Raw genomic sequence first — 25,177 nt, forward strand, 5'->3', positions numbered from 1 at the left:
GAGATCGGAACGGGAGGATGAGGACCTTGGGAGGAAGCCAGTGAAGGAATTTGTGAAAGGAGCAGTTGTCTTGACAGCGGGATATTGAGTAGTTTTCCATCCCATCTGGCACCATCCTGTCCAGTGGCTGGTGAAGAGAAGGTTTTTATCCCCCTTCAGAACAGGAGATTGCCATATCATTTGGTTGCCAGAAGGATAGGCACAGAAGGAGTAAGCCAAAGTGAGAGGAGAAGGGGGCGTGCAATCAGGGTGTGGCTGGTTGAGAGTTTTCTGAAGCAGTTTTTTCAAATAAAATTGTATTTTTGACTATAAATTTCATGTTTGCATCCTGGGGGAAATTTCAACTCTTCCGTTGTCAGTCAAATACTTTTTTGGATTTTTGAGGAAGAGTCAAAATTTTCCATGGGAAAATTTAAACTATTTTTAAAAAAACAAAAAACATCAATACCCCCGCCACCAATTTTCCAGCCAGCTCGGAGTCAGAGACAGGATTAAAGGAAAAGCTCGAAAATGGGGGAAGAAAAGGGACAACTGGCCCACGGGGTGAACAGTGCTAATTTTGCCTTCGAAGAAAATTAGCAGGGCTGAGGCAAGACACACTGAAGGAGAAGTAGAGTCATTTGACAAGGCAGAGAACAGAGCTGAGGCAGCAAAGAGCAAGTTCTCCCGGGGGCTGGATTTTCTCCAGACACACAGAGTGAGTAGGCCCAAGGAGACAGCCAGGGTTGGAAGGGGGGGGGGGGACGACAAGACTGAGGGGCAGAACTGGGCAGCGTGCAGGACACAAACACAGGGAGGTTACACACATACCGTGGAATCAAACAAAGGGAGAATCAGCTGAGGTTAAAAGACCCACCACACAAGCGTACAGATATATTAGATACAGCAACAAGACATCTATATTTAAGGCACTGATTTCAAGCGAAGGTGACAACGGTATTAAAGAACACAGTGATTTTCTCTGAGGAGGGGGAACTGCCATCCCATGGCTTCTCAAACAAGTGCAGAGCCTACGGAGGAGATCAATTCCTTGGATCTGAGTGAGCGATATTTCAGATTGGCAAGACTCAGAAAGGCAGACAGGGAAAAGGTTAACTGTGCAGTACCTACGCTCAAGGCACTTCACTCTTGCCAAGGAACTGCTTTCATTCATGCTGTGTTAGCGACACCCAGCGGACCAAGAGAGATTGCAATCGAAGATAAAAGCAAAGCAGTCTCAGGGTTTCTTATTTACCACAATATCTCCAGGGTTTTACTTATCATTCCCTACAGCCTTTTTCTACCCTGATGGGAGGAATTATTTTGGCTTCCCTTTGAAGATTCTATATAGAGGCTTAAACATCTGCATTTCATGGTGCTGTGTCCCAGCATACCCTGTGCTGTACAGACAGGAGCGGTGCCAGGGTTTTTGGCGCTCTAGGCAGGGGTCCTTCCGCACTCCTGGTCGTTAGCGGCAATTCTGCGGCCGGGGGGTCCTTCCGTGCTCCCGGTCTTCGGGCCGTTTCAGCGGCGGGCCCCAGAGCGAGTGAAGGACCCGCCGCAGAATTGCCGCCGAAGACCAGGGGCGCGGAAGGTTCCCCCGCCGCCGAATTGCTGCCAAGGGCGGCAAATCCTGGCACCCTAGGCGACTGCCTAGGTCGCCTAAATGGAAGCGCCGGCCCTGTGTACAGACATGCACTTGAACTATGCACTTTTAAAATGGCATTCAAGTACTGAGATGCCTAAAAAGTGGATGACATGCCGGGTCCCTATGCCAATCTCAACTTCAGCTTTCTGGAAAGTTTACTCAGTAATGAGGTTTTCCTATTTATATTTCATCAAGTCATTTTATTAAACATCATTATTTAGGGCTCCCTCTTGCAGAGCCGTGGGGCAGTGAGCACAGCGGAGACAGTTGGCATTTCAGGCGTAAGTCAATACACAGGAATCAGAGCAAAAGCATAATTTAAACAAGAGAAATACCCTGATTTCACATAACCCATAAGAATATATTTGTGGCATCCCTGCTCTCTGAAGTCACCAGTTAGTGAGTATTGCAGGCTGAGTTTCTTCTAGAATTATGAAATAACTTTTTTTTAAAAAAAAGGAAACTGGCAACTTCCTGAGAACTGTATAGGGTCAACCAAAGTGCAACACAAACTTTCCCACATTAGTGCAAAAGACAGAGAAAGCAACACCATTGCCGTGCTGTAGCCACCCAACACAGAGCACGAACACAGAGCTTCAAAGCCCAACTCGGATTCCTCAGCATTAGGAAAATGAGCAACTTGTTTACAAAGGCGGCGGTGGCAGCACATTAGCAGATGGAAAGTAATTTTCCTAGTACACAAAACAGAACCTGCCCCCAAACGTCCTCTGTGCACCCAACAACTGACACAAGAGGGACTGAACTAGAGGGATTTTCTTTGCTCTTGCGTCGTTTGGTTTTCCTTGGCTGGCAGATTTTTCTGCAATCATTCCTGTCCTCTTAACAGAGCTTGACCTGCTGTTATTGGAGGCCCCGGAGAGTATACATGCTTCTCTCCAAAATGGATGCAATCGCTAGCCCCTATCATTTCCTATGCTTGTACAGGGCCTAGCACAAGGGACAAGGAGTCTGTGTCCTGTAGTGCATTGAGAGCAGGACTCCTACATAGCACAGGAAAACTCTGGAGAATTCAGGATGAAAGACTGGGATCATCTCAGGCCTTAATTGACTGTGATGCAATGCTATGCACAACTTATAGGCTGCTTTGCCCCTGCCCTATTTCTTAGTTCTAAGAAACTAGGACTCCTTTCGTAAATACTGAAATCTTGCTGCAAACAGGACATTTCAGGGCAGGAAGATATGAGATTAATCTTTCCCCACTTGATTCTTACTGAGTTTTTCCAAGATGTTGCATATTTAACAGGCTTGGCAAATAATCTGTTAAGAAGCTATTTGATAACTGTCCAGCAGACTCCAAGGCCTGGAAACCACCCCACTGGCCACCCCACAGGCTGAAAGGGATCTTTTGTTCCCAAGTGATTATCTGATGTCTCACCTCAACAGCTGGCAACATCAACACTGAAACAAAAAATGGTACAGCGTGTTGATTAGCATGGATTTTCATGCTTTTAGCTATCCATCCTGGGAGCACAAGAGACAGTCTTCACTCTATCACAGAGACCACTTCCAGTCTGGCTACACCTCGCAGAGCAACCGAGAGACTAGAAACCTTACAAATATCCATTCATTCCTGTCACATTAACAGGGGGACACAAACCACAATGTGTCATTGCTTCCGAGATCTTCAGCTTCTACACAGCGGGCAAATGGAGATTTCTTTCAGAGATACAGGAACTGTTCCTTAAGTGCATTTTCCTATTTATCTAGAGACTAAGATATTTCTATACTTTGCAGCCAGTTGTGGAGGGGGTGGGGGCATATGCTGGGATCATTCAGCCAGCTCTGGGGTGGAATGAGCCAGCAATTGTGCACCAAAAGCACTTGGGCAGAGGCTTTAGGCAGGGATAGGAGTAACTAGAGAACTGTCCTCCCTCCACATACAGCATTAGGGGTTCATTGAAGCCCTGAATTCTATGCTCAAACATGAAATCTCAGTCATTTCCTCCCGACTAGTGGCCTGACATTTCAGTTTTTACTTTGTAAACCAAGCCCCAAAAAAGTGGTGGTTTCAAGAAGACCCCAATCTGAAGGCAGCCTTGAAACAGCCATGAAGGGATATGTGAGCTGGTTACAGAAGAAAGGCAAGTGGAAAAGCCACTCGCTGGGAAAAAAAGCAGCTTAGCTGGGTTGGCTGCTGCTCTGCAGCAAGCCAAACCAGGTGACTGAAGATGTGCAGAAAAAACAGTCCTCTCCAGTAGTGTGAAACTAAATGGTGTCTATATACAAACCCTGGTTAAGGGTCACACCCTTCCGCTCACCGGGCTGACTTATCCCTTTATTTCTGGGTGTGCTGTCCTGCGTCTGAAGTCAGGAGATTTCATTGCCAAAAACCTCAAGGACCAGTGGGGTGAGCTGCATGCTGTGCTCTGGCTTGAAGGAAAGGCAGCGGTACTGTTTGGAATGCTCCTCATTCAGGCTCCGCAGGTCTGCCAGCTTCTGGATCATCTTGGCATAGAGTAAGCGGTTGCCCGGGGGAGGGTGTTTGCACAGAATGTAGGTCTGCAGGACTTCGGAAAGGCGGTCTTGGAGGGACTCCACCAGAGAAGTGTCCTGCAAGCCAGGGCGGTCTAGAAATCAAAGCAAGCAATTCATGTCATGTGAAAGGTTTAGCGGATTAGTAGTCGGGATGCTCTAAGCATAATCCTGCTTCAGTGCAGGGGGGATGACCTCTCCAGTCCCTTCCAGCCCGTTTCCATCATTTCTTGCTATTGCCTCTTGTTTATTTAAAAGAATGCAGGATGCTCACCTATGCCAGGCTCTAGGTGTCTGATCGTTACTGCCACATGTCAGACTCAGCTGCATTACATCATCATTTCAACACAACCCACCAGCCAGACACCCATTGAAAATGCCTTTCCCCTCACTCAGTTAGGAACCTCAAACAGAGGTTTTTGGCAGCATGCCACTAAATCGGGTGCTATTTCAGACTAAGTAGGGAAGCAAGTTCCAGAATCGCAGAGCCCTCACATGGAACGCACTGTCAGCTGCCCCCTCTCTTTTATAAGAGGGGGAGTCAGCTTGGGTGGCCCCTGCTGATAGCCGCTGTGGCAGTATGGCACAAGGAGAGACGCGATCCCTCATGCAGGCCAGTCCCAGGATACAACTGACACCTTGAAATCCACAGGGAAACCGCTAGGCAGCACAGATCTCAGAGCACTGGTGTCATGCTCCCAGCGAAATGCTCCATTCGATAAGGGAGTCACTGTTCTGCACTAGCATCAGTCTCCGAATGGTTTTAAGTTGTAGCCCCACACACAGCACCTGGGCAAACCATGTTTGATTCTAAATTTCTTGATCCCTGACTCAGCAGTGGGTGTGAGGGCTGTGGTGCCTTCCTTGGGCTTGGATCAGGCTCCTATAGATGGTTGATGGTTAGCTTTATAGGCCCTGGCTGAGGGCAGCAGCCCCACTTCCTCGCTACAGATAAAAACAGCTATTGGTTATTGGCTCTGAGCATGGAACAAGCAGACAGTTCAAGTTTCTCTTACCAGGGGAGAGGATGCAGATGCCCATCAGGAGCACATGCTCCTCTACGTGAAGGTTCAACTTCTTTAAGCTAACCTGAAATTTCACAAGTGGTTCTAGCAGTTCCAGGTTGTGACCAGCTAAAAGACAAAACACAGAACATACTCCAGAACAGTCCTTTCTACCTCTAGGAATTCAGATCTCCTAAAAGTCAACTGCTAAGTGAAAATAAAGCCAGAGATATCAAAGATATCTGCAACCGGGAGTGTCTGCCCTGTTTTCTGACCATCTGGCCTGAGGTAGACACTCACAGCCGTGAGCCACTCCAGACAGTGTGACAAAGTCTGTCCAATGAAGTCTAAGGATCCCTCTATCAGATATTCTCTTTGCATAGGTACTTCCAGACCAGTGGTTCTCAAACTGTGGGTCAGGACCCTAAAGTGGGTCAAGACCAAGTTTTAATGGGGTCGGCAGGGCTGACTTAGACTTGCTGGGGCCTGGTGCCAAAGCCAAAGCCCTGGGTGGCAGGGCTGAGGTTACAGGACCCTTGCCTGGGGTTAAAGCCTTTGGGCTTTGGCTTTGCCCCCCTGGCCTGCGTCACCTCCGCAACTCCCATTGGCCAGGAACAATGAACCACAGCCACTGGGAGCTGCGGGCAGCCGTGCAAATGTAAACAAACTGTCTGGCGGCCCACCAGCAGATTACCCTGACAGGCCGTGTGCGGGCCGCAAGTTGCCTACCGCTGTTCTAATGGGTATTATTTTCAGATGACTAGTTAGGCTGTTAAATGTACGAGCCCCCTGGGGCTCAAGTAGAATGTAAGGGGTGTGAGGGCCTTGTGCTAGGGCTCTGCCCAGGGATGAATTACATGCCAATCCCAGCTAACATCACCTTAACTTTGCATTTCTTGACTTGGTGCAGATCTCAATTTGCATCCCCAAAGTGGTATTAAATTACATTAAATGCAAAAATTCTATGTTAAGGGTGGGGAAATAAGATCCAGACAAATGTATTAACCTTCAACAAGCAACAAAGCTGCCATGGACCCATGCCATGCTTTGGATACAGGGGTAGCCAGAGCTAATTTACCTTGGGTAACGTCATCAATTTGGTACTTGAATTCATTGCCTCCACATGACCATGCCATATCCTCCAAGGAAAACGACTCGTTTGAACGAAGCATAATGATTTCAATGGCGCTGGACTTCAATAAGGCAATCTGGTCTTCTGCTGTCAGATCCCTGAACATTGGAAGGGAGGGGAAGACAGTAATCAGTGAGACTTCAAGTAAACCTAACTCCAACCCTCCAGTTGGATCACCAATGGACCTGCAACCAAATGCCAGCCATACAGATAATGTCTTCTGGCTCACCTCCAAATGCAGCCTTTTTGGACTACAGAAACACAGAAGAAGTAGAATAAAGTCCAAAATTCCCTTTGGTGGGTCATTTGGAAATTGGATGAACTTAAACTGCAGATACTGCAGTTCACCCAGGATGAAATGCTTAAGGGAGTTAGAGTTGGGAAAATGGACTTTGTATAGCTTTTTTTGTAACCTGGAATTAGTCTCACTCACTTGCAATATCCCCTTATAATTGTGAAAACAACAACTTCCCCATTGCCATTCCTATTTGAAAAGCTGGTATTTCCCTGCATTTCTCACAGAAATGACGATCATCTTTTAAAAAATTATTTGTGTCACAGTGGCACCTATGAGCTCTGGTCACAGTCACTAGGCGCTGTACAGAAGCAGAACAAAAAGGCTCACACATTCTTAAAGTCAGGCAAGTGCTCAAGTGCTGTGCTGAATTAGGGCCATTGTAGATAAGGCTAGGGAAGCCACAGGAAGAGAAGAGTCAGTGACGGCTTCGGTGGAGGTGGTGCTGAGCTGTAGAAGGATCAAGAAAGAAGAACGCTTGGACTTAAGGCAGCAGTAGAGATGAGACAAGTTTAGGAAAATGAACAAGCAGCATAAAGCAGGAAAGACGCAGAGTGATTTCAACCAAAAAAAATCAAAGCAACGCCTGCCAAAACTCCTGGGAACAAATCCATCCTTACCTGAACCCTGGGATCATTTTTGCAAAGCCAATCACTTTCTGTATGCTGTAGCTGACGAGGTCAGCCAGGTGAGGTAGCATGGAGAGGTGCGAGAGGTTAATGTCCATGGGAGGGCTTCTGTCAGAGTCCTCATTGAGTGCCATGTTGGAAAACATTCTGTTCTCTACACACTCTGCAGAGGGGAAAGAGGTTGGCATTTATCTTGGCTGCACCGTTTCCCTATGATAGGAAGTTTGTTCTTCAGGATAAAAATCAACCAAGAATGGAGAGTCAAAATAAACTGCACAACCAGAACATCTATCCCAGTCCATGGGCACCACCTGCACCTTGCCCTCTGGGGGCTTAGGCTAGGGAGTATCTTAGCAAAAGTAAGAGAAAGGAAGAGTATGCAACAATCTGTGTTTGAGTGAGCTGACTCACGCTACAGGGATCTCTGCTGTCCTTGGGAAAGGAGACTCCAGGAGCCGCTGTGGCACAATTACGAGAATTTGGGAATCAAACTCTGTTTATTTTGAGAATCTGCATCGCATTCACCCACATCTCTCACCTGGCACCATCACTATCTGCCTCCCAGCAGTCTATATCCCCACCTTGCCTAGTAACTCACATCACCCCATTGCACCCCACACCCAGGTGCCAATATCTCCTGTATTCTAATCCCCCGGCTCCGATACCACCCCTGCAACTATTTACCCCTAGCTGGTCTTCTGCTCCCTGCTCTCCCATTCCCCAGCTGTTTACTTATGTGCTATCCTCTCCCTACTTACCCCCCACAGCTCCCTCCTGTTCAACAAAGCCACACACCTACAGCACACCCCTCCCAGTCAGGCCTCTTGGGGTTCCTCTCCATCTCTGGCTTCCTTTCCACGTGGTCTCCACCTAAAGCAAACCCCCTCCCATGGAGGTCTCCTGCTCTCTGTAGCATCCCAATCAGCCACCCCTCCTCTGAGCCAGGTTCTCTTTTGCTCTCTGAAATCTGCAGCACCAGTGGACTGGCGTAGCATGGAGCAGAAATGCACAGTAGTTAATGCAAAGGTATTTGCTTGAACCAAATGTGGAATTAGGCTATGATCCAACAAAACATTTAACATGCTTAACTTTAAAACACATGAGCAATCCCACTGGACTTCAATGGGACCATGCACGTGTTTACTGTTAGGTATGTATTTAAGTGTTTGGCAGAATTGTGGGGGAAGGGGTTTCATTTCTTAAATGAAGGATATGAAGAGTCAGAACTGACAAACTGTGTCAAAATAACTGTTATTTCAAAAACCCACAAATTGCTTAAATCCCTAGTCTGATTTATCCGTGTGACTATCACTTGTAGGGGAGTAATCCAGTAGCACATATAATACCTAGAGAACAGTTGAAGGTATCTGAAGAGTCTTCTGATGAGGAGCCATGCGTTAGGACCGATGATGATCTAGTTATTCTTTTGCTTGAGCTGGCTCTCACCGGAGGCTGGAACAGAATTCGGGGGGGAAGGATAGCTCAGTGGTTGTGAGTTCAATCCTTGAGGGGGACATTTAGGGATCTGTTAGCATACTCCGTGGGGGAGGGGGGGGAAGGAGCAGGAATGTAGTGCACTCAGGGGAGGAGGTGGGAAAGAGACAGGGCTGGGGCAGGGATTTGGGGAAGGAGTTAGAATAGGAGCAGGAAGGGGGCAGAGTTGGGGCGGGGACTTTGGGGAAGGGGTGGGGCAGGGCAGGGCCTCATGGAAGGGGTAGAGTGGGGACGGGGCAGAGGCATGGGGTCGATCACCCACGTGAAAGAGGGGAAGTTGGCGCCTATGATCTGATCTACATAACACCAGCCACAGAGAACTTCACCCAGTAATTTCTGATTCAAAGCCACAGCTTCTGTTAGAGCTATAAGTCTTTTAGAAAGACACCCAGTCTTGATTTAAACCCTTCCAGGGATTGACAGTTGCCCCTGTCATTTGTGGCAAGATTCTGAGCCCCAAGTATATAGACAGAATGGCATTTTGGGAGAACAGCACATGGGCACTTTCACTGATAGTTAGTGAGTGCTCTAAGATCACATATTCTTAACCTGTGGGGTCATAAACAAGATTCAGGGGGTCATGACCACCTTCCTTTCCCATATGACTAGTTAGGAGGAAGGTCTCAAAACTTTACGTTGCGACACTGGGTCATGGTATGGAAGAGGTAGAGACTACTACTTTAGCTTATCTATTAGAATTATGGTATAGCCTCTACCACCAGCAGAGGTCCTCCTAGTAACAGCAATCGGGAAGTCTTCTGCACAGAAGAGTTAAGGGAGAGAAAGTAGGTCCTGGAACATACTCGGAACTGGGTGAAGTCAGAGTAGGTTGGGTCATAAGTTTTGCGATGGGCCTCGAGAAGAATGTCAATGACTCTTTGCTGCTCCTCCGATAATTTGGGCTTCATGCTCTCTTTAAGAGCCTCCTCTTCCTTCCGCTTCGTTATCATCTCTCTCTTCCTCTGGACCTCCTCATCTGTCAGAATGACTGTTTACAAACATGTGGCAAGGGGAAGAGAATGAACAATAATCAAAAATCAACATCCTGGAATTATCTACAAATACCTAGAAACTGGTTGAAACCAAAAGTCATTGCAGTAGATTACTCTGGAGCTCACTTTTGAGACAATACCCTGTCCCTTTCGTATTGCTGTTTAATAATTAAACCTGTATTTTCTCCCTCTTGTTTTAAATCCCCTGAATTAGCAGGTCACTGCTTCCTGATGCTATTTAAAGCCTGATTCAGCAATGTCATATCTCCCATAATCCTAGGAAAGCATTTGGTCCAGTGTTCGATGGAATGAGAAAGAGAGATGTGAGGAATTTTGGCATCACCATACATGTTCTAGACCATGGGCAGGCAACCTATGGCACACGTGCCAAAGGCAGCACACAAGCTGATTTTCAGTGGCATTCACACTGTGGGTCCTGGCTACTGGTCTGGGGGCTCTGCATTTTAATTTAATTTTAAATGATGCTTCTTAAACATTAAAAAAACCTTATTTACTTTACATTCAACTATAGTTTAGTTATATATTATAGATTTATAGAAAGAGACCTTCTAAAAATGTTAACATGTATGACTGGCACACGAAACCTTAAATTAGAGTGAATAAATGAAGACTTGGCACACCACTCCTGAAAGGTTGCCGACCGCTGTTCTAGACTCCACCCTTGCAGCTTGTTGCATGTGGGTGAACTTCTGTGGAGAGCCCCCCAAAAGTGTGCAGACTACCTTGCTCAGACCCAAAGAGCTCAGTGTAAGATCAAAAGCTGGTCTCTCTTACCAACAGAGGTTGGTCCATTAAAAGATATAACCTTACCCACCTTGTCTCTTTGCTCACTCAATGCCTAGATCCTGCAATTGATATTAAGAACATAAGAACAGCCATACTGGGTCAGAACTATGGCCCAACTAGCCCAGTATCCTGTCTTCTGAAAATGGCCAGTGCCAGATACTTCAGAGGAAATGAATAGAACAGAGCAATTTTGAGAGGTCCATCCCAGTCATCCAGTCCCAGCTCCTGGCAGTTGGAAGTTTACGGACACCTGGAGCCTGGGATGCATCCCAGACCATCTTGGCTAATAGCCATTGATGGTGCTAGCCTTCATTATCTTTCTGGAACCAAGTTATACTTTTGGCCATCACAACATTCCATGGAAATGAGTTCCACAGGTTGACCCCATGTCATGTGAAGATAAGTACTTTCTTTTGTTTGAAACCTGCTGCCTTAGCATGTTCTATCCCAAGGCACATACGATATTTTTTTAAAAAAGTATTTGCTAAAGAACTATGCAGTGTGGTACCCAGCCCCTTCCTCAGGCAGAACTCCATGCTCCTCTGCCGGCTGTGACAGCCCTGGGGGGGGGGGGAGGTACTCTAGCAGAATGGGAATCTCCTACTTCAGGGAGCTCTGAGAAGGGGAGGAAGGATCAGATTGAACGTCTTGTGTGTGTGCTGAATGCTCTTCCCGATCATAGGAGAATTCAGTCTGTAACTCCACAATTCCTACATTCTACATTAAAATGCATCAGAGCTGCTAGGTGCTAACAAAGAAGTTCAAGAGGTCATCAACAGGAAAAAGCCCAAGATGTTCAGTGATCTAGAGTCTTTTGAAGAGCCAATTTCACATATTGTTTACATTCTAACAATTTAGGAAGATGACATGTATACTAAAAGACGAACTAGAGCCCTTTTTGCAAGTCTTCAACAGCCCTACATTTTGGTCCTTACATTTTTAGAAGGCAGCAACAAACTCCTCCACATTCTTGTGAAATTAACTTTTAAAGGAATTGAGTGGAAAAAAAGTGACTTAATAAACTGAAAGTACAGTAAATCTTTTTCACACGTATAATTCAAGTTTTTCCATTTCTTTTTCCTCACCCCCAAAATGTCTCATCAGGTTTCACTTCTGTGCTTTATTGCATCACCAAAACTCCTGAAGAGAATTCTAGACTTGTAATTAAAATGCCCCATGCATTACTCTGAACAGGCATGGTAGCATGCAAAAGGCAGATTCTCAATCTCTCTTGGAAAAACACTGACAATTTACAGCAGGTGTGGCCAACCTGAGCTTGAGAAGGAGCCAGAATTTACCAATGTACATTGCCAAAGAGCCACTGTAATACATCAGCTGCCCCCTATCAGTCCCATTCCCCCCGCCTGCTCCCACCCACCAGCAGCCCTGCCGATCAGTGCCTCCCTCTCACTCCCCCACCTCACGATCAGCTGTTTCGTGGCCCGCAGGAGGCTTGGGGTGGTGGTGGTGGTGAGTGAGGGCACGGAAAATTTAGGGGAGGGGATGGGAAGGGGTGGACTGGGGGCAGGGCCTCTGGCAGAACCAGGGGTTGAGCAGTGAGCACCCCCCGGCACACTGGAAAGTTGGTGCCTGTAGTTCCAGCCCCGGAGTTGGTGCCTATACAAGGCATGTGAAGAGCCACAGGTTGGCCACACCTGATTTATAGTTTTATGGTCAGGAAGGGTTTGCATTACACTCTGCAGATACTGTTGTTCAGAGAAGTGGCAGCATTTCCTTCTCTGATTGCATAAATTAATGTGGGCAAGTGTGCACAGTTCAGTTACAGTATACAGGGCAATATTTGTTCAGCAAAAGCTACCTGAATGTGCTATGAACACGAGCCATGCCCTGCTCACAGTTAAACTTAATATTAGTAAACAGCAGCAGTTTTTAATGGGATTTTTAAAAAATGAACATTTAAGTATCGGCTTAAAACTCACTTATCAGAATGAGGAGGGTTCCTAAAGGACTCAGCTCTATATACTTACTGCCTTGCTGAATCTAGGCCTAAGCACACGCGTAGCTTTAAGCACATCTTTTAGCGAGACTGACGCATGAGCTGAAACGATTTGCTGATTTGGGGCCTTCGAACAGATCAGGATTCTGCACTATGATTGAAGAGGCACAGCTATTTTGGCAAACAAAAGTCAATCACCATTTTTTCTGATCACTGGTCTTTAAACCCATTACTGGTCCCTCAATCAAATAGTGATTTTTTGGCTCTGGCCTAGGATTGATCTTGGCAATTTCCAGGACTTAAACCAGTATACTTTGCACTGGCTGAAAATAAAGGAACATTATGTTTGAGATTCTAGCTCCACAAAACTCAGGAAATTCAAGTCATTGTTTTTCCTTTGACCATAGCTTGTGCCCTTTCCACATATGTATATTACCGTTCGGAATATTAATTTTGCCATCTCAGTACTATGTATGGACAGTACTAGTTTCTAGCTATCAAACACACATGCCTAGATTTCAACATACAGATTGTGATGTTCTGTACCCCGGAGCAACACCCTAGTATCCCCATATTTACCATGCTGATATAATTATATGTTTTGTGCAAAGTATCCCTTGTCAGGGATCATTCTAAAAGTCTTGATCTGTTGAATATTAATAGCCTGTTGGATGGTATGTGCTGTTATTGGATGTGAAATTATGAATATTGACTATGTACCACTATTTCAGATGTGTTTGCTCCTGGGGTGACACCCACAAGGCAGTGTGCATCCAGTCTAGCCAGCATATTGTGGATGAACCATTCAAGGTCCCATACAGCGCATGTGGGACAAGAGATTTTCTAAACCCTTACGTGCCTTGTTATTTCCAAATAAAATCTTTGCAAAAATGGCAATGGGCCCAGTCCTGCAATGTGCTTAACATCTTCCACTGTCCCTGAAGTCGGAGTTGAGGGTGTTCAGCACCTGTAGTACCAGGCTCCGAATGAAACCCAAGTTTTCCCATAGAGAACAAGGAGAGGATTAGGTTTATAGCTGGGTTTTCAACGAGCTCAGCACCTGAGCAAGAGAAGTTTCTGGATGCAGAGTACTTTTGAAAGTCTGGCAACTTATTTAGGTGCCGAAATTGGAAATGAGCTGTTTTGAAAATGTTAAGCTTCAATAGTTGGTGCCGAGTTTCCTTTCAAAACCTCGTTCTTACAGTTGTTCTTGAGCTATGAGCGAGTCATAAATCTTAACACAACTAAAAAGAGGCCCCACAGAATTCCACAAAGATTACTCCAGATAATTTACTGTTGGGGTGAGAAAAAGCACAAGCTACTTCAGCTCAAATGGTACCTTAATTAAAACGCTCCAAGCACGTGAAAAATATAACCAGTTGAAGAGTTTTAAAACCACAACTACATTGCTTTTAATCACAAGATTATTATAAACCCTGTGGCATAAGCAGCATAGAGATTTTATCATCTTATTTTATCTTTTGATAGAGATTAGGATAGCAACCACAGGTTTGTTTTTTTTTTCCATCTATACTTAAACTCAAAGCCAAACAGTCATAGACAGGTACTGTTTTAATACATTGACATAACTCAGCAGAACAAATAACCTTGAAGAGTAGGTAATAAACCCTAAATATAGGGAAGAAGAATTTCACATTCGTCATGACATTAATAGTCTTTTAACCTATCATTAACAAATTTTAAAAAAAAGATTTATCTTATGACTGGAGGCTTTTTGCCGACATTAGGTTGCAGGAATATTCCACATTGGTAGGTTAAGGTGGAGTTTGGAATGAAAGGTTTGGCAAGAAAAAGAGAAGCAATACACTGGATGTAGCTGTACTCCAATGTAATGTAAGGTACAATAGCAATGCTATGTAGCCTTCAGTTATAGCCTCAGGGTTTAGCCGCTGGTATTTTTCCAATACCTTTTCTGAAGTTGCATAACACTCTACATGCCTCAAAAATTATTTAAAATCTAGGAGGCAGCTAACTGAACATTTCAGGCCAGAGGGTTACATTAGCAATTAGAATACTACTATTAGTTCTTAAGGGATGTGTTCTTGTAAAATCATTTTTTGTTTACAAATTAACCTGAATAAAAGACTGACAATTACAAATTTTCCTTTACTATGCAGCCTTCAATAGCACAGTGAGGACTGCTACATTTTAATGGGAAACTGCTAAAGAATTAGCAGGGGAAGGGGCTTTAGGACTAGTAGATGCATTGCTAGAATCAGATATCTGCAAATATAAAGAAATAAAAGTAGTGGGCAAAGTTAAGATCTCCTGAGACAAACAAGCTTTTTGAGGGCTGTGAATCTTTACTCTTCAATGTTAAATTACAAGTACACAGTTTGCTTTGGTTAGCAGGTAGAAGAGCTAGAAAACAGAAACATCAAGCTAAGCTGAACAAAAGCTTTGTCCTGACTAAAGCTGTGCAGTGAAGACAGAAAAAGGAGATTACTAGGATTTTTACAGTATGATGGCAGAGACAAAGCACAGGTAGGTTTATTTCGATGTAGGTTTTCCACGTCAGCCCCACATGGGGGGGCACGGGGTAGATAGCTCTCTCAACGAAGATGCACAACTTTTCTGCAGTGAACATTAGCCTAGGATTTAAAAGGTGTGTGAGAATGTGTTAGCTAGTGTGTTTGATGCTGCTTTGTCCACACTAGCATTTTAGAACATGCTAGCTAACACCTTGAAATCCTAGTGGAGATCAACCGAAAGGTAGCACAAATCAAGGGATCTATTTTGAAATGTGAGCCTATGCTACCTAGATCTCTGCATTTCCATTATCAGCCTGCAAAGTCATGGCACTCATCAGTCCAGAGAGAGAGATAAAGATCTTTCAAGACAATACAAGCCAGTGAGTGGTAGTAAAATTAAAATGATCACCACTCCACAGTTATGGGTGAAATGATTAACAGGGTAGGTAGGTGCTTAACAGTGATAGAGAATGAGATTAGGAGGACAAGAATCAGGGTATGGCTACACTTGCTCTTGCTTTGAAGTTTCGAGTGTGGTCGCAGCGCCAGCGCTGGGAGAGAGCTCTCCCAGCGCTGCATGTACTCCACATCCTCTATGGGTGTAGCTTGCAGCGCTGGGAGCCGCGCTCCCAGCGCTGTGGCACTGTTTACACTGGCGCTTTACAGCGCTGTATCTTGCAGCGCTCAGGGGGGTGTTTTTTTCCACACCCCTGAGTGCGAAAGTTGCAGCGCTGTAAAGCGCCAGTGTAGCCATGGCCTCAGAAGGGTAGCCCTGTTAGTCTGGATCTGCAAAAGCAGCAAAGAATCCTGTGGCACCTTATAGACTAACAGACGTTTTGGAGCATGAGCTTTCGTGGGTGAGTACCCACTTCGTCAGGACAGTGGGCAAGGTTACCATGTAACACTCACAAAAAACACTCTTAAGAAGGAAAATAGATACTCGGGGGAGCATGAGAATGGGTATTCAGAGGCACTCAGAGAAGCTATATGTGCCCCAGGGGAAAGTGCTCATGGATCAATGGCAAGGTATCACACCCTTTTACAAGGAAAAGGGACCACATCACCCTGGGGAGAACAATCCAAGCAGCATATAGAGCCAGATGTTCAGTGTGCTCAGTACCAACAATGGACCAGAGTTTATCAAAACCTCCCATTTTTTCCATCAGCTCCTTTGTCATGCAAGTGCTGAATTTTGATTAGAGTGTTTGAATAGCCAGTCCTTACTTAGGCCTTGGCTACACTCACACTTTACAGCACTGCAACTGGGGTGTGAAAAAACACCCCCCTGAGCGCTGCAAGATACAGCACTGTAAAGCGTCAGTGTAATCAGGGCAGCAGCGCTACACCCGTAAGGGATGTGGTTTACGTGCAGCGCTGGGAGAGCTCTCTCCCAGCGCTGCCGCTCTGACTACACTCACGCAGCAGCGCTTTGAAATTCCAAATGTAGCCATACCCTTAGGTGCCTAAACAGTAGTTACAGACCAGGATTCTTAAGTCAGATTTGCAAGAGAACGACATTATCATGGTGAGGAAGCTCAGAAAGCCCTTACACACTATAAGTGAAACTCACCCCTGTGCAAAGGAACAAGAAGAGGTCTATGCACCACCTCAGCCCCATCTGAGAGGTTATGAGTGGCTTGAAGTGCTGGCTCTCTGTAAACGAGCAACAATTAATTCTAAATTCCCCATAGGGTTAATTGGAGACCACTGAGTCACAACCAAAGGAGCTGTACCAGATTCTTCAAAAGAATGAACACCACACAATGCTATTGGGCACCAATCTTGATTGGTTTCAGAGTAGCAGCCGTGTTAGCCTCTATCTGCAAAAAGAACAGGAGTACTTGTGGCACCTTAGAGACTAACAAATTTATTTGAGCATGAGCTTTCGTGGGCTACAGCCCACTTCTTCAGATGCACAATCTCGACAGGGTTACTGGGTATTACTGTACTAGATAAGTAGGCTTGGAAGGAATAGATTTTTAATTGGAGAATGTCGATTTCACCGCTCACACAAACCGACAACAATATTTCAATAATAATACCACCACCACCACAATTTACAAGTAGGCAAAGTAAGAAAAATGCTGCTTGAGAACTTAGTATGTGTTGTGATGCAAAAAGTTAAAGCTTTATAACCATTAAAACTCAAAAATTGTCAACATCACGTGTCAAAATATACAAAATACCAGTAAATATCCTAAATCAAACTATACCATGATTAAATAATTATCTGACTTCCCCACCTGACCCCCACAATAATTGTCCTCCACTGTGAAAATTTAAATCAATAAAAATAAAAACTGCTTAAAAGTAAACATTGATACTATCAAAATTATATGAAAAATAAAAATTGAATTCTGCCAAGCCTATATATAAGTATGGCATAATAAATACCATAATTGTCAAGAAGCCAGCCAGGTAGGGCCTAGAAGAAATCTACTCCTACCAGGATTTTATATGACAAGTCCTAGGCCTGGTCTACAATACGAAATCAGGTCAGTATAATGGTCACTCAGGGGTGTGAAAAATCCACACCTGAGTGACACATTAAAATGACCTACCCCCCCCCCCCCATAAACAAGGATAGGTACATGGGAGAGTTCTCCTAGCTACTGCCTCTCAAGAAGGTGGATTACCTATGCCAACAGGAGAACTCCTCCTATTGACGTAGGTAATGTCTTCACTGAAGTGCTACAGCGGCACAGCTGAAGTATTGCAGCTGCATCACTGTAGCATTTTAATTTCTTCCATTTTCTTTAGGCTTAAGAGTGCCACCAATTAACCAGTTCAGCAACAATTCTGCTGTATTCAGCTTCAATACACCCATTCACCAGCTTCCAGACACTTTCTCAAGGGCGGGTGGGGGGGCATGACTGAATACTACAGAGGGCAAACTTCTACTCTTGTATCCTCCACCAGATGGATTGTGACATGAAACACATTGTTAACACAATCACACTTGTTAGTTCTGGAGACAGGAATGATTTAAGGAAATGATAGTACACTTATCACCAATCAGCCCCGTTTAAAAGCTTAAAAAGTGGAAAATGTTAACTTTAAAAGGCACTGACAAAATGGATTAATTTTAATTCTAACCAAAGGATAGCAAGTTCAACCTGCTCAAAGCAAAAGCATTGCAACTCATTGCTTGAGTGTGCTGGCAGAAGTGAGCATGCTGGCAAATCGACAATCCCTAATCCTGTTTTGTAATCCATCCAGATCTTCTTTCCCTATAAAGAGGCTAAATAATGAAGAAGTCAGTTCCTCATTTGTTCTGTCACGGAACTGAGTGCTGTTTGTTGCATTAAGCATTTTGGAAGTCTAGACACGGTGGGGCTGGATCCTGCTTCCAGAGAAGTCAATGTCAAACTTTACTGATGTCACTGGGAACAGGACGGGGGCCTTGTGGCACATCTGCAGTAACTCATCCACAATTTCATATTTAACTGCCAGTCACTGAAAGCAGTTATTAGCTTTGCTAGCTCCATGTGCTTTGCCAGAACTTCAGCAAGAGTCCAAAAGTTACCGGAGCTTTAAAAATATCACAATGGAATATAGAATTATTTCTATTACAAACAAAAGTGGATCCCTACATATCTTTTATAGCTTGTCTTTAATAGATGTATATTGAATTCAGGTTGAGAGATTTCTGCCATGTTGGCAGTCTGTGCAAGACTTAAGGCATAGGAAATGAATCGCTAGAGCTGAGCTTTCCATAGGTTGAGAAGTATTAAGTATTTCCATAGAAACGATTTCAGCTAATGGAGGACAGCATAATCTCACACACGTGCCTTGTACTTGAGGCAAAATAGAGCCATTAAACCCTTGTTGTTAGAGATTTACCTTCAGTAGAACCACAGCAAGAGGAATTAAAACATTTAAAGAGCTGTCAGTGACATCACAGGACACACAGCATGACTGGAGGATTGTTAAATTACAAAGAGATTATATAAAAGGTCCCAGGAAAACATGTCTACAGATCAACAATGGAGCTATAAAGGGTGCAACGTTGCAATAATTGGGCCTATACACTTAATCTAATTGTAAAGTGAACTGTAAAAAGTATGCGAAAGTTCATAAGATGTCATGGTAACCTCTAACAAACATTGAGGGGAGAAGGTATGAAAAGGAGACGAAAACTGAATTAGTCTAAACAAAAAGACTTACTGATATAACTCAAGGCCTGCGTTAAGATCCTGCTTAGTAAACCAGAAAATGTGGGTCCAGAAATCAGTGAACCAAAATTGGTGGATCCAAAACTAGGCCTAATTGGTGGACAAAATAATATTCCACCCATCACTCCCTTTTTGGGTCCTTAAAGAAAGGCTTTGTGAGGAGAAACATAGATCAGACAGAAGCTACTGAAGCAAGCTTCACCATCAAGGCTGCCACCCCTACTTTTTTTCTGGCACCCATTATCTTAATCCTGAGGGGTGTCCTGAGCCGATTGGGGCAGCGGGTGGGATCCAGATAACATTGCCACCACCACCCCTACCAGCTGCAGCTGAATCCCAAATGCACCACCTGAGATTAAACAGGAGCAGACTAACAGCAGCAACAGCTCCAGCAGTTATTACCATTTGAGAGACTGTCAAACTAGGGCTTTTCTTTCCCATTCTCCAGCTACATGGAAATGGAACAAGGAATATTGATACAATGAAAGTCTTGTTTAATACTTTACATTTCAAGTGCTTTAACTGTTTTTCTTTATCTTTAATAAGAGATTTCTAAATGGTGTGTTGCCATGGTACTAGACAGGCTTAGGGTCCTGTATACCAAACGCTGGACCTTGTTTATCCCTGTTCAGTGTTGGATGGTGACTGGGTTATGTTAACACCCCTCAGGCATTTTGTTCAGAATGAAAGGCAGCAGACCAGCTCTTCAGCCTGGCTGTCGGCGCACACACTGACCAAGTGCTATCTGTGAATCCACAGTTGGATTCCTGCCATGCAATTTGTGTGGCTTTTCCTGCAAATACTTCCTGAGATTTCTGCAGAACTACACAGACTCTCTGCTGTGCACGAGGGCTCTGCACAAGTCTGATACCCGTCAGTGGCTGGCAGAACATTCCCGATAACAGGAGAATTGAAGACAGCAAAATGAAAGGGCCTAGGTCTTCAGGATCATGTCTGGATGGGCAGCAGTAGGGACTGACCACATCAGGTGGCTCACAATCCAGCCAGACTATAGTTCACTTTGCAGCTGATCTGCAACACAAAGCACAATAGAAACTCCCAAAGCAGTGGTAACTTTACAATGATTCATAGTTAGGCAAGAGATACTGGTAGTATAAGAGACCAATTCCAGGATGCAAGACTATGCAAATTTATAAATAGATTGATGAATCATAACTCCACATGACAGGGCTGATCACAGAGCTGCCACAGGACTCTATGTACCCTGGACTTCTTAGTGTTTTTCATATTTAATACAAAAATAGGATTGAGAATCTCACATGGGAGGGCCAGGAGTGATCCCCTGGATCTCTCAATCTGACCCCCTGCAACATCACAAGGCAACTCAGTCCCAACAGAGGGTTTCAAAGCAACATACAGGATCCAGCTTCATACTGGACCACAAAATGGGGAAGCCTCTTTACTGCTCATCTGCCAGTGACACATCTTCTGAGAAGCCAGAGCAGCACCGCCTGCAGAGATGGAAAGGCTAATAGTCTAAAACTGCTCCTGTCAGATGGCTTTGATGCCACCTTTGTCACTCCCAACCCCTCAATGCTGCTGTCATCACCACCTGTGGATCTCATTCCATGAGAACTACCGGTATCGGGCCCTTTGAAAGAGAGAGAAGCATAAGGGAAGAAGGTCTCTTCTCCAGGGAGGACTGCAAAACTCCAGGCTGCAGAAGAAACGGACAGAGAAAGTGACATTTACAGCAGCAGGCTACAGGAAGCATGAAAGAAAGAGGGCAGGGGAGAAGGACTTGCCAAAAAGCTGAAGTGCAAGCCAAAACACGCTCATTCCTCAGCCCTTGGAAAAGGCTAAGCCACCCAACGTTGCTGTCACAGACAACGTTACAAAGCACTTGACCAGGGGTTGGCAACCTTTCAGAAGTGGGGTGCCAAGTCTTCATTTATTCACTTTAATTTAAGGTTTCGCGTGCCAGTCATACATTTAAACATTTTTAGAAGGTCTCTTTCTATACGTCTATAATAGATCACTAAACTATTGTTGTATGTAAAATAAATAATGTTTAAGAAGCTTCATATAAAATTAAGTTAAAATGCAGAAGCCCCCGGACCGGTGGCCAGGACCTGGGCAGCGTGAGTGCCACTGAAAAATCCGCTTGCGTGCCGCCTTCGGCACGCGTGCCACAGGTTAGAGGAGAAGGTCTACAGGGAGGGGCAGAGCCAGAAAGGCCTTGCAAAATGAGGGAAGGAGTGGGAATGGGATTGGTGAAAAACAATCAGTAACAGCAGTTACAGTAGCTAGGAGCAGGCAACCAGACCATGAAAGCAGGAATGCCCAAGTAGCAGCAAACAAAGATGCCCTAGCACAGCCAGGTTGTAGCCTCAGAATCTGCAGCGCAGAAGCAAAGATCAGAGGTTCGTGCAACTAAGGCCACACACAGGCAGTATTCACGACACGCAGGGGTGTTATTAGTCATGGCAAACGTACGAAGAATCCTCTCCATAACACACCCTTCCATTTAGTGCTCACAGAACACTAAACCAGAGCTCTGTAAACTCACCCTAAATGAATCATCCTTCCTGGGTAAGGGAAAGCACTAGTATAATGGAAGGGAAATGAGCACCTCCCTTGCTCCCAGTAGTGTTGCTCCTCTGCTTTCACTCTTAAGAGCATCATCCCAACCCACCCAAAGCACTCAAGTCAGGTCCTGCCAAAACCATGAGATTTTTAACATAAATCAATATTGGGGTCTTTACTTGCTTTCTGGGTTTGAACCTCTGGGGTTCAGGTGTTCAAGCTTCTCTCTGCAGCTGTGATGGCTAGAACCCTACTTTCTTTTTAAAAGTGAACACCAAGAGTCTTACATAATCATATGACTCCCGGAGCCAGGGCTTTAAAGAGGAAAAAACACAACAGAGGTTGCAAGACTTGTGATGAGCTGACAATACTGAAGCTTCGTCTTCACTGACAAAGTGTTCTTTTTTTACTGCAAGATAATGAACATGTGATAGTCACCCTGCTGGAAAACCTTAGTGGAGACAAGGCACCTATCACTGTTATTTACCTAGGTAGTTAGGCGAGGTCAGTGCTCAATCCTCCTCCCACAGCTGACCTCACAGTAAAACTACAGGACCTTGTCTCCACCAGGATTTCACCACAAGACAGCTAATATTATCCTGTGGTTTAAAAAGACACTCTTTTTTTAGCAGTGAAGCCAGCCTAAAAGGGAGCTGTAGCCGATCTTGTGTGTTTAAATCTTATGCTCCCTGCCAGTGCCAAGAGAAGCATAAAAGCGCAAAGCCAGAGTTACAATAGCAGCTGCAATGCTCCGTGCTAGCGACACACATTCATGTCAAGAATAAAAACAGTTCCTTTCTGATGAAGCTGATCAGGGTGACGCTAGCACTGCATGTAGGGGGAGGATTTTCAAGGGACATAAATTGGAATTAAGCACCCAATTCCCATTGATTTTCCTGGCTATCTTTGAAAATCTAATGATAATTTTAAAAGGGATACACAAGCATATGGTGCTTTAGGACATGCGGTTCAGACAGGTCCCTAGCATGCTAGCAACCTTGTCTGACAAAACAGGATGTGTCTATTGCTGCAAAGCAGTATTTTTCTTGGACGGCAAAAAGATCTTTTTTTTTTTTTTTAATATTACGCACCCTCCTCTTTGCCAGATTTTTTAACGTCAGTTCCCATCCCAAAGGCCAGTCCTTGCACAGTTCTATTATTCGTTGCTCAGAAGATAAACTGCCAACCACATTCCAGATTTTGTTTCCTGACCTTTTTCTGTGCTTAAATGCAGTAGTCACAGCTATTACTCACAGAACCAAAGGCATAATGGAAATGCCACCTCTGGTTTATAGTTTTTAGGAACATGGATTATTAGGAATGAAACTCAAAGTTGCTTGCTTTTTTTTTTTTTTTTTTTTTTTAAAACCTCTTTTTTGGTCTGTGTTTTTAATTTAATGCAGAGGAGCATACCATGCTTTCTAACACTTTAGTGCACAGGAGAGAGAAGCTGGTTTGTAAGAGAACGAACCCTACTGTTCCAACAGGCCACCTTCTGGCTAGAACTGCCCTTGCATCAGAAGATTCTTACTGGCAGACTTGCCGCTGGGTCACAGATTAGTTGCAGTGCTGGTAACAGACCCCAGCTCTCCTAACTCCTACTCCAGTGCCCTGTCTGCTATACCACACTGATTGTTCAAATGGAACGTCAGCACTTACACACCTGTTACAAGGGGCAGCAGTGAAGAGGCATTTTGTTCAAACTGTTCTGCTGCTGCCTATTAAAATCAGTGGCAAAGCACGGCTGAATATACAGAGTATGCACAGGAAAGCTCAAGAATTGCAGATTGTAACTGTCAGGGCTGCTTTGACTGGTTTGAGTCAGATACTTTACGAGCAAGTGAAAAACAGCTGTGGGAAACTGTAATCCTGGCCGCTTGTCACACTAACATATCCTTAAGTATAATTCCTCACCGTGTTTACTTGCACTCACCCAAGGAGGCGTTGTGCGCTTGTGTCACGCACAGCTGTATTAGTGGAAAAATGGGTGTATGCATCAGGGTCAATTACATAAACAAAGAGTGAGCGTGGAGCAAACTAGGCTGGAAACATTTTGAATTAAAAAACAGTTTAGACACACAGGGCTTATGTGAGATGTAGAGAAGTTTTTATAGCCCTTTGAGCTTGCTGCCGCCTCCCCCCCCTCCCCCCCCCGCCCCGAGAAGCTGTTCAGTGTTTTTATTTATATTCTATAGGGCCCAAAGGTCCCCTCCTCCAAGCAGGACTGAGGCCCCATTGTGCTAGATACTCTACGCAATGAACATAAGAATCTAAAAGTGGAGAGAGACAGAAACAAGTAGAATATTTTTTGCCAAGAGCACAGTACAATTTCTTCCCAGTATCTTCCTCACATAAACACGCCCCTGCCATCAGCCACCCCCATGCACAGCTCTTGAACTCCTTCAGTCCCTGCTCACCCCAAGAGTCCTCCTTCCTTCACACCCCCAAAGGAAAACACCTCACTTCATTGTGGGAGATAAGTATCAGAGCAGTTGAGGGGAAGTGCTAAGTGCCTGAAGGCAGCTCACAGTTACTTCCTTTCCTTGTGAAGGATGCCTAGGGCCTGGTCCACACTACAGCGTTAAATCGATTTAACGATTTAATTTAAATCCCAATGAGAGGAGTAACCCTAAAATCAATATTACTATATCGATTTAGGGTTAGTGTGGACGGAAATCGAAGTTATTGGTCTCATTCTTTTTCTGAACTACCCAGAGTGCACCGCTCTGGAAATTGATGGTAGCCTAGGACCATGGACGCACACCACCGAATTAATATGCCCTAGTGTGGACGCGTAAAATCGATTTTATAAAACCAGTTTTATAAAACCGGTTTTAATAATTTCGATTTTATGCTGTAGTGTAGACGTGGCCTAGGAGTAGTCAGGTGGTCCAGGAAGGTGGGCGGGCTTGGGCTATGTCTGTGGTTTTCAACCTGTAGTCCACAGACTCCTGGGGGTCTGCAGACTACATCTAAGATTTCCAAAGGGGTCTGCACCTGCATTTGATTTTTTTTAGGGGTCCACAAATGAAAAAAGGGTTGAAAACCACTGGGCTGCACGGTGTCCTGGACTTTGGCAACTACACCAATTAAATGTGTTTTTAAAATCAATTTATTTAAATGAGTGCAAACACCCCATGGATGTTCTTAAAAAAAAATCAATTTAAATCGGTTCACATGTCTGTTCAGACTGGCTTTAGAGCTTGTCTACCACAAAAGTTGGACCACTTTAACTATAACAGTATAATTCAATCAGTTAAACACCTCCTTTGCAGATTCAGTTATATTTGTATAAATGTGCCTTCTACCAGTGTAGCTATTCTCATAGCGGAAGGGGGAAAAAATCAGCTATAGGCACTGTAAAGGGCACCTTCATAGATTCATAGAAATGTAGGGCTGGAAGAGACCTCGAGAGGTCATCAGGTCCAGCCCCCTGCGCTGAGGCAGGACCAAGTCACTCTAGACCCTCCCTGACAGGACGTAACGGCCTCCACCCTGAGGATTATTACCAGTTGAACCATTTGGATTAAAAA

General features: G+C 44.7%; 1 protein-coding gene across 2 annotated transcripts in view; it reads right to left on the bottom strand.

Annotated features, from left to right (window-relative positions):
• Positions 1-1,590: 1,590 nt before the first annotated feature.
• Positions 1,591-25,177, bottom strand: part of VDR (vitamin D receptor) — a 95,637-nt gene continuing 72,050 nt past the window's right edge. For both annotated transcript variants that reach the window (XM_030554473.1, XM_030554474.1), the window contains exons 5-10: positions 9,478-9,662; positions 8,527-8,632; positions 7,172-7,343; positions 6,203-6,354; positions 5,137-5,253; positions 1,591-4,215 (exon numbers count right to left, since the gene is read on the bottom strand). In XM_030554473.1, the coding sequence (XP_030410333.1) occupies positions 3,956-4,215; positions 5,137-5,253; positions 6,203-6,354; positions 7,172-7,343; positions 8,527-8,632; positions 9,478-9,662 (992 nt within the window). In that variant the 3' untranslated portion in view covers positions 1,591-3,955. The remainder of the gene's footprint in view (positions 4,216-5,136; positions 5,254-6,202; positions 6,355-7,171; positions 7,344-8,526; positions 8,633-9,477; positions 9,663-25,177) is intronic.

This window comes from Gopherus evgoodei, chromosome 3 (assembly GCF_007399415.2).
Source record: "Gopherus evgoodei ecotype Sinaloan lineage chromosome 3, rGopEvg1_v1.p, whole genome shotgun sequence".
Lineage (NCBI taxonomy): Eukaryota > Metazoa > Chordata > Testudines > Testudinidae > Gopherus > Gopherus evgoodei.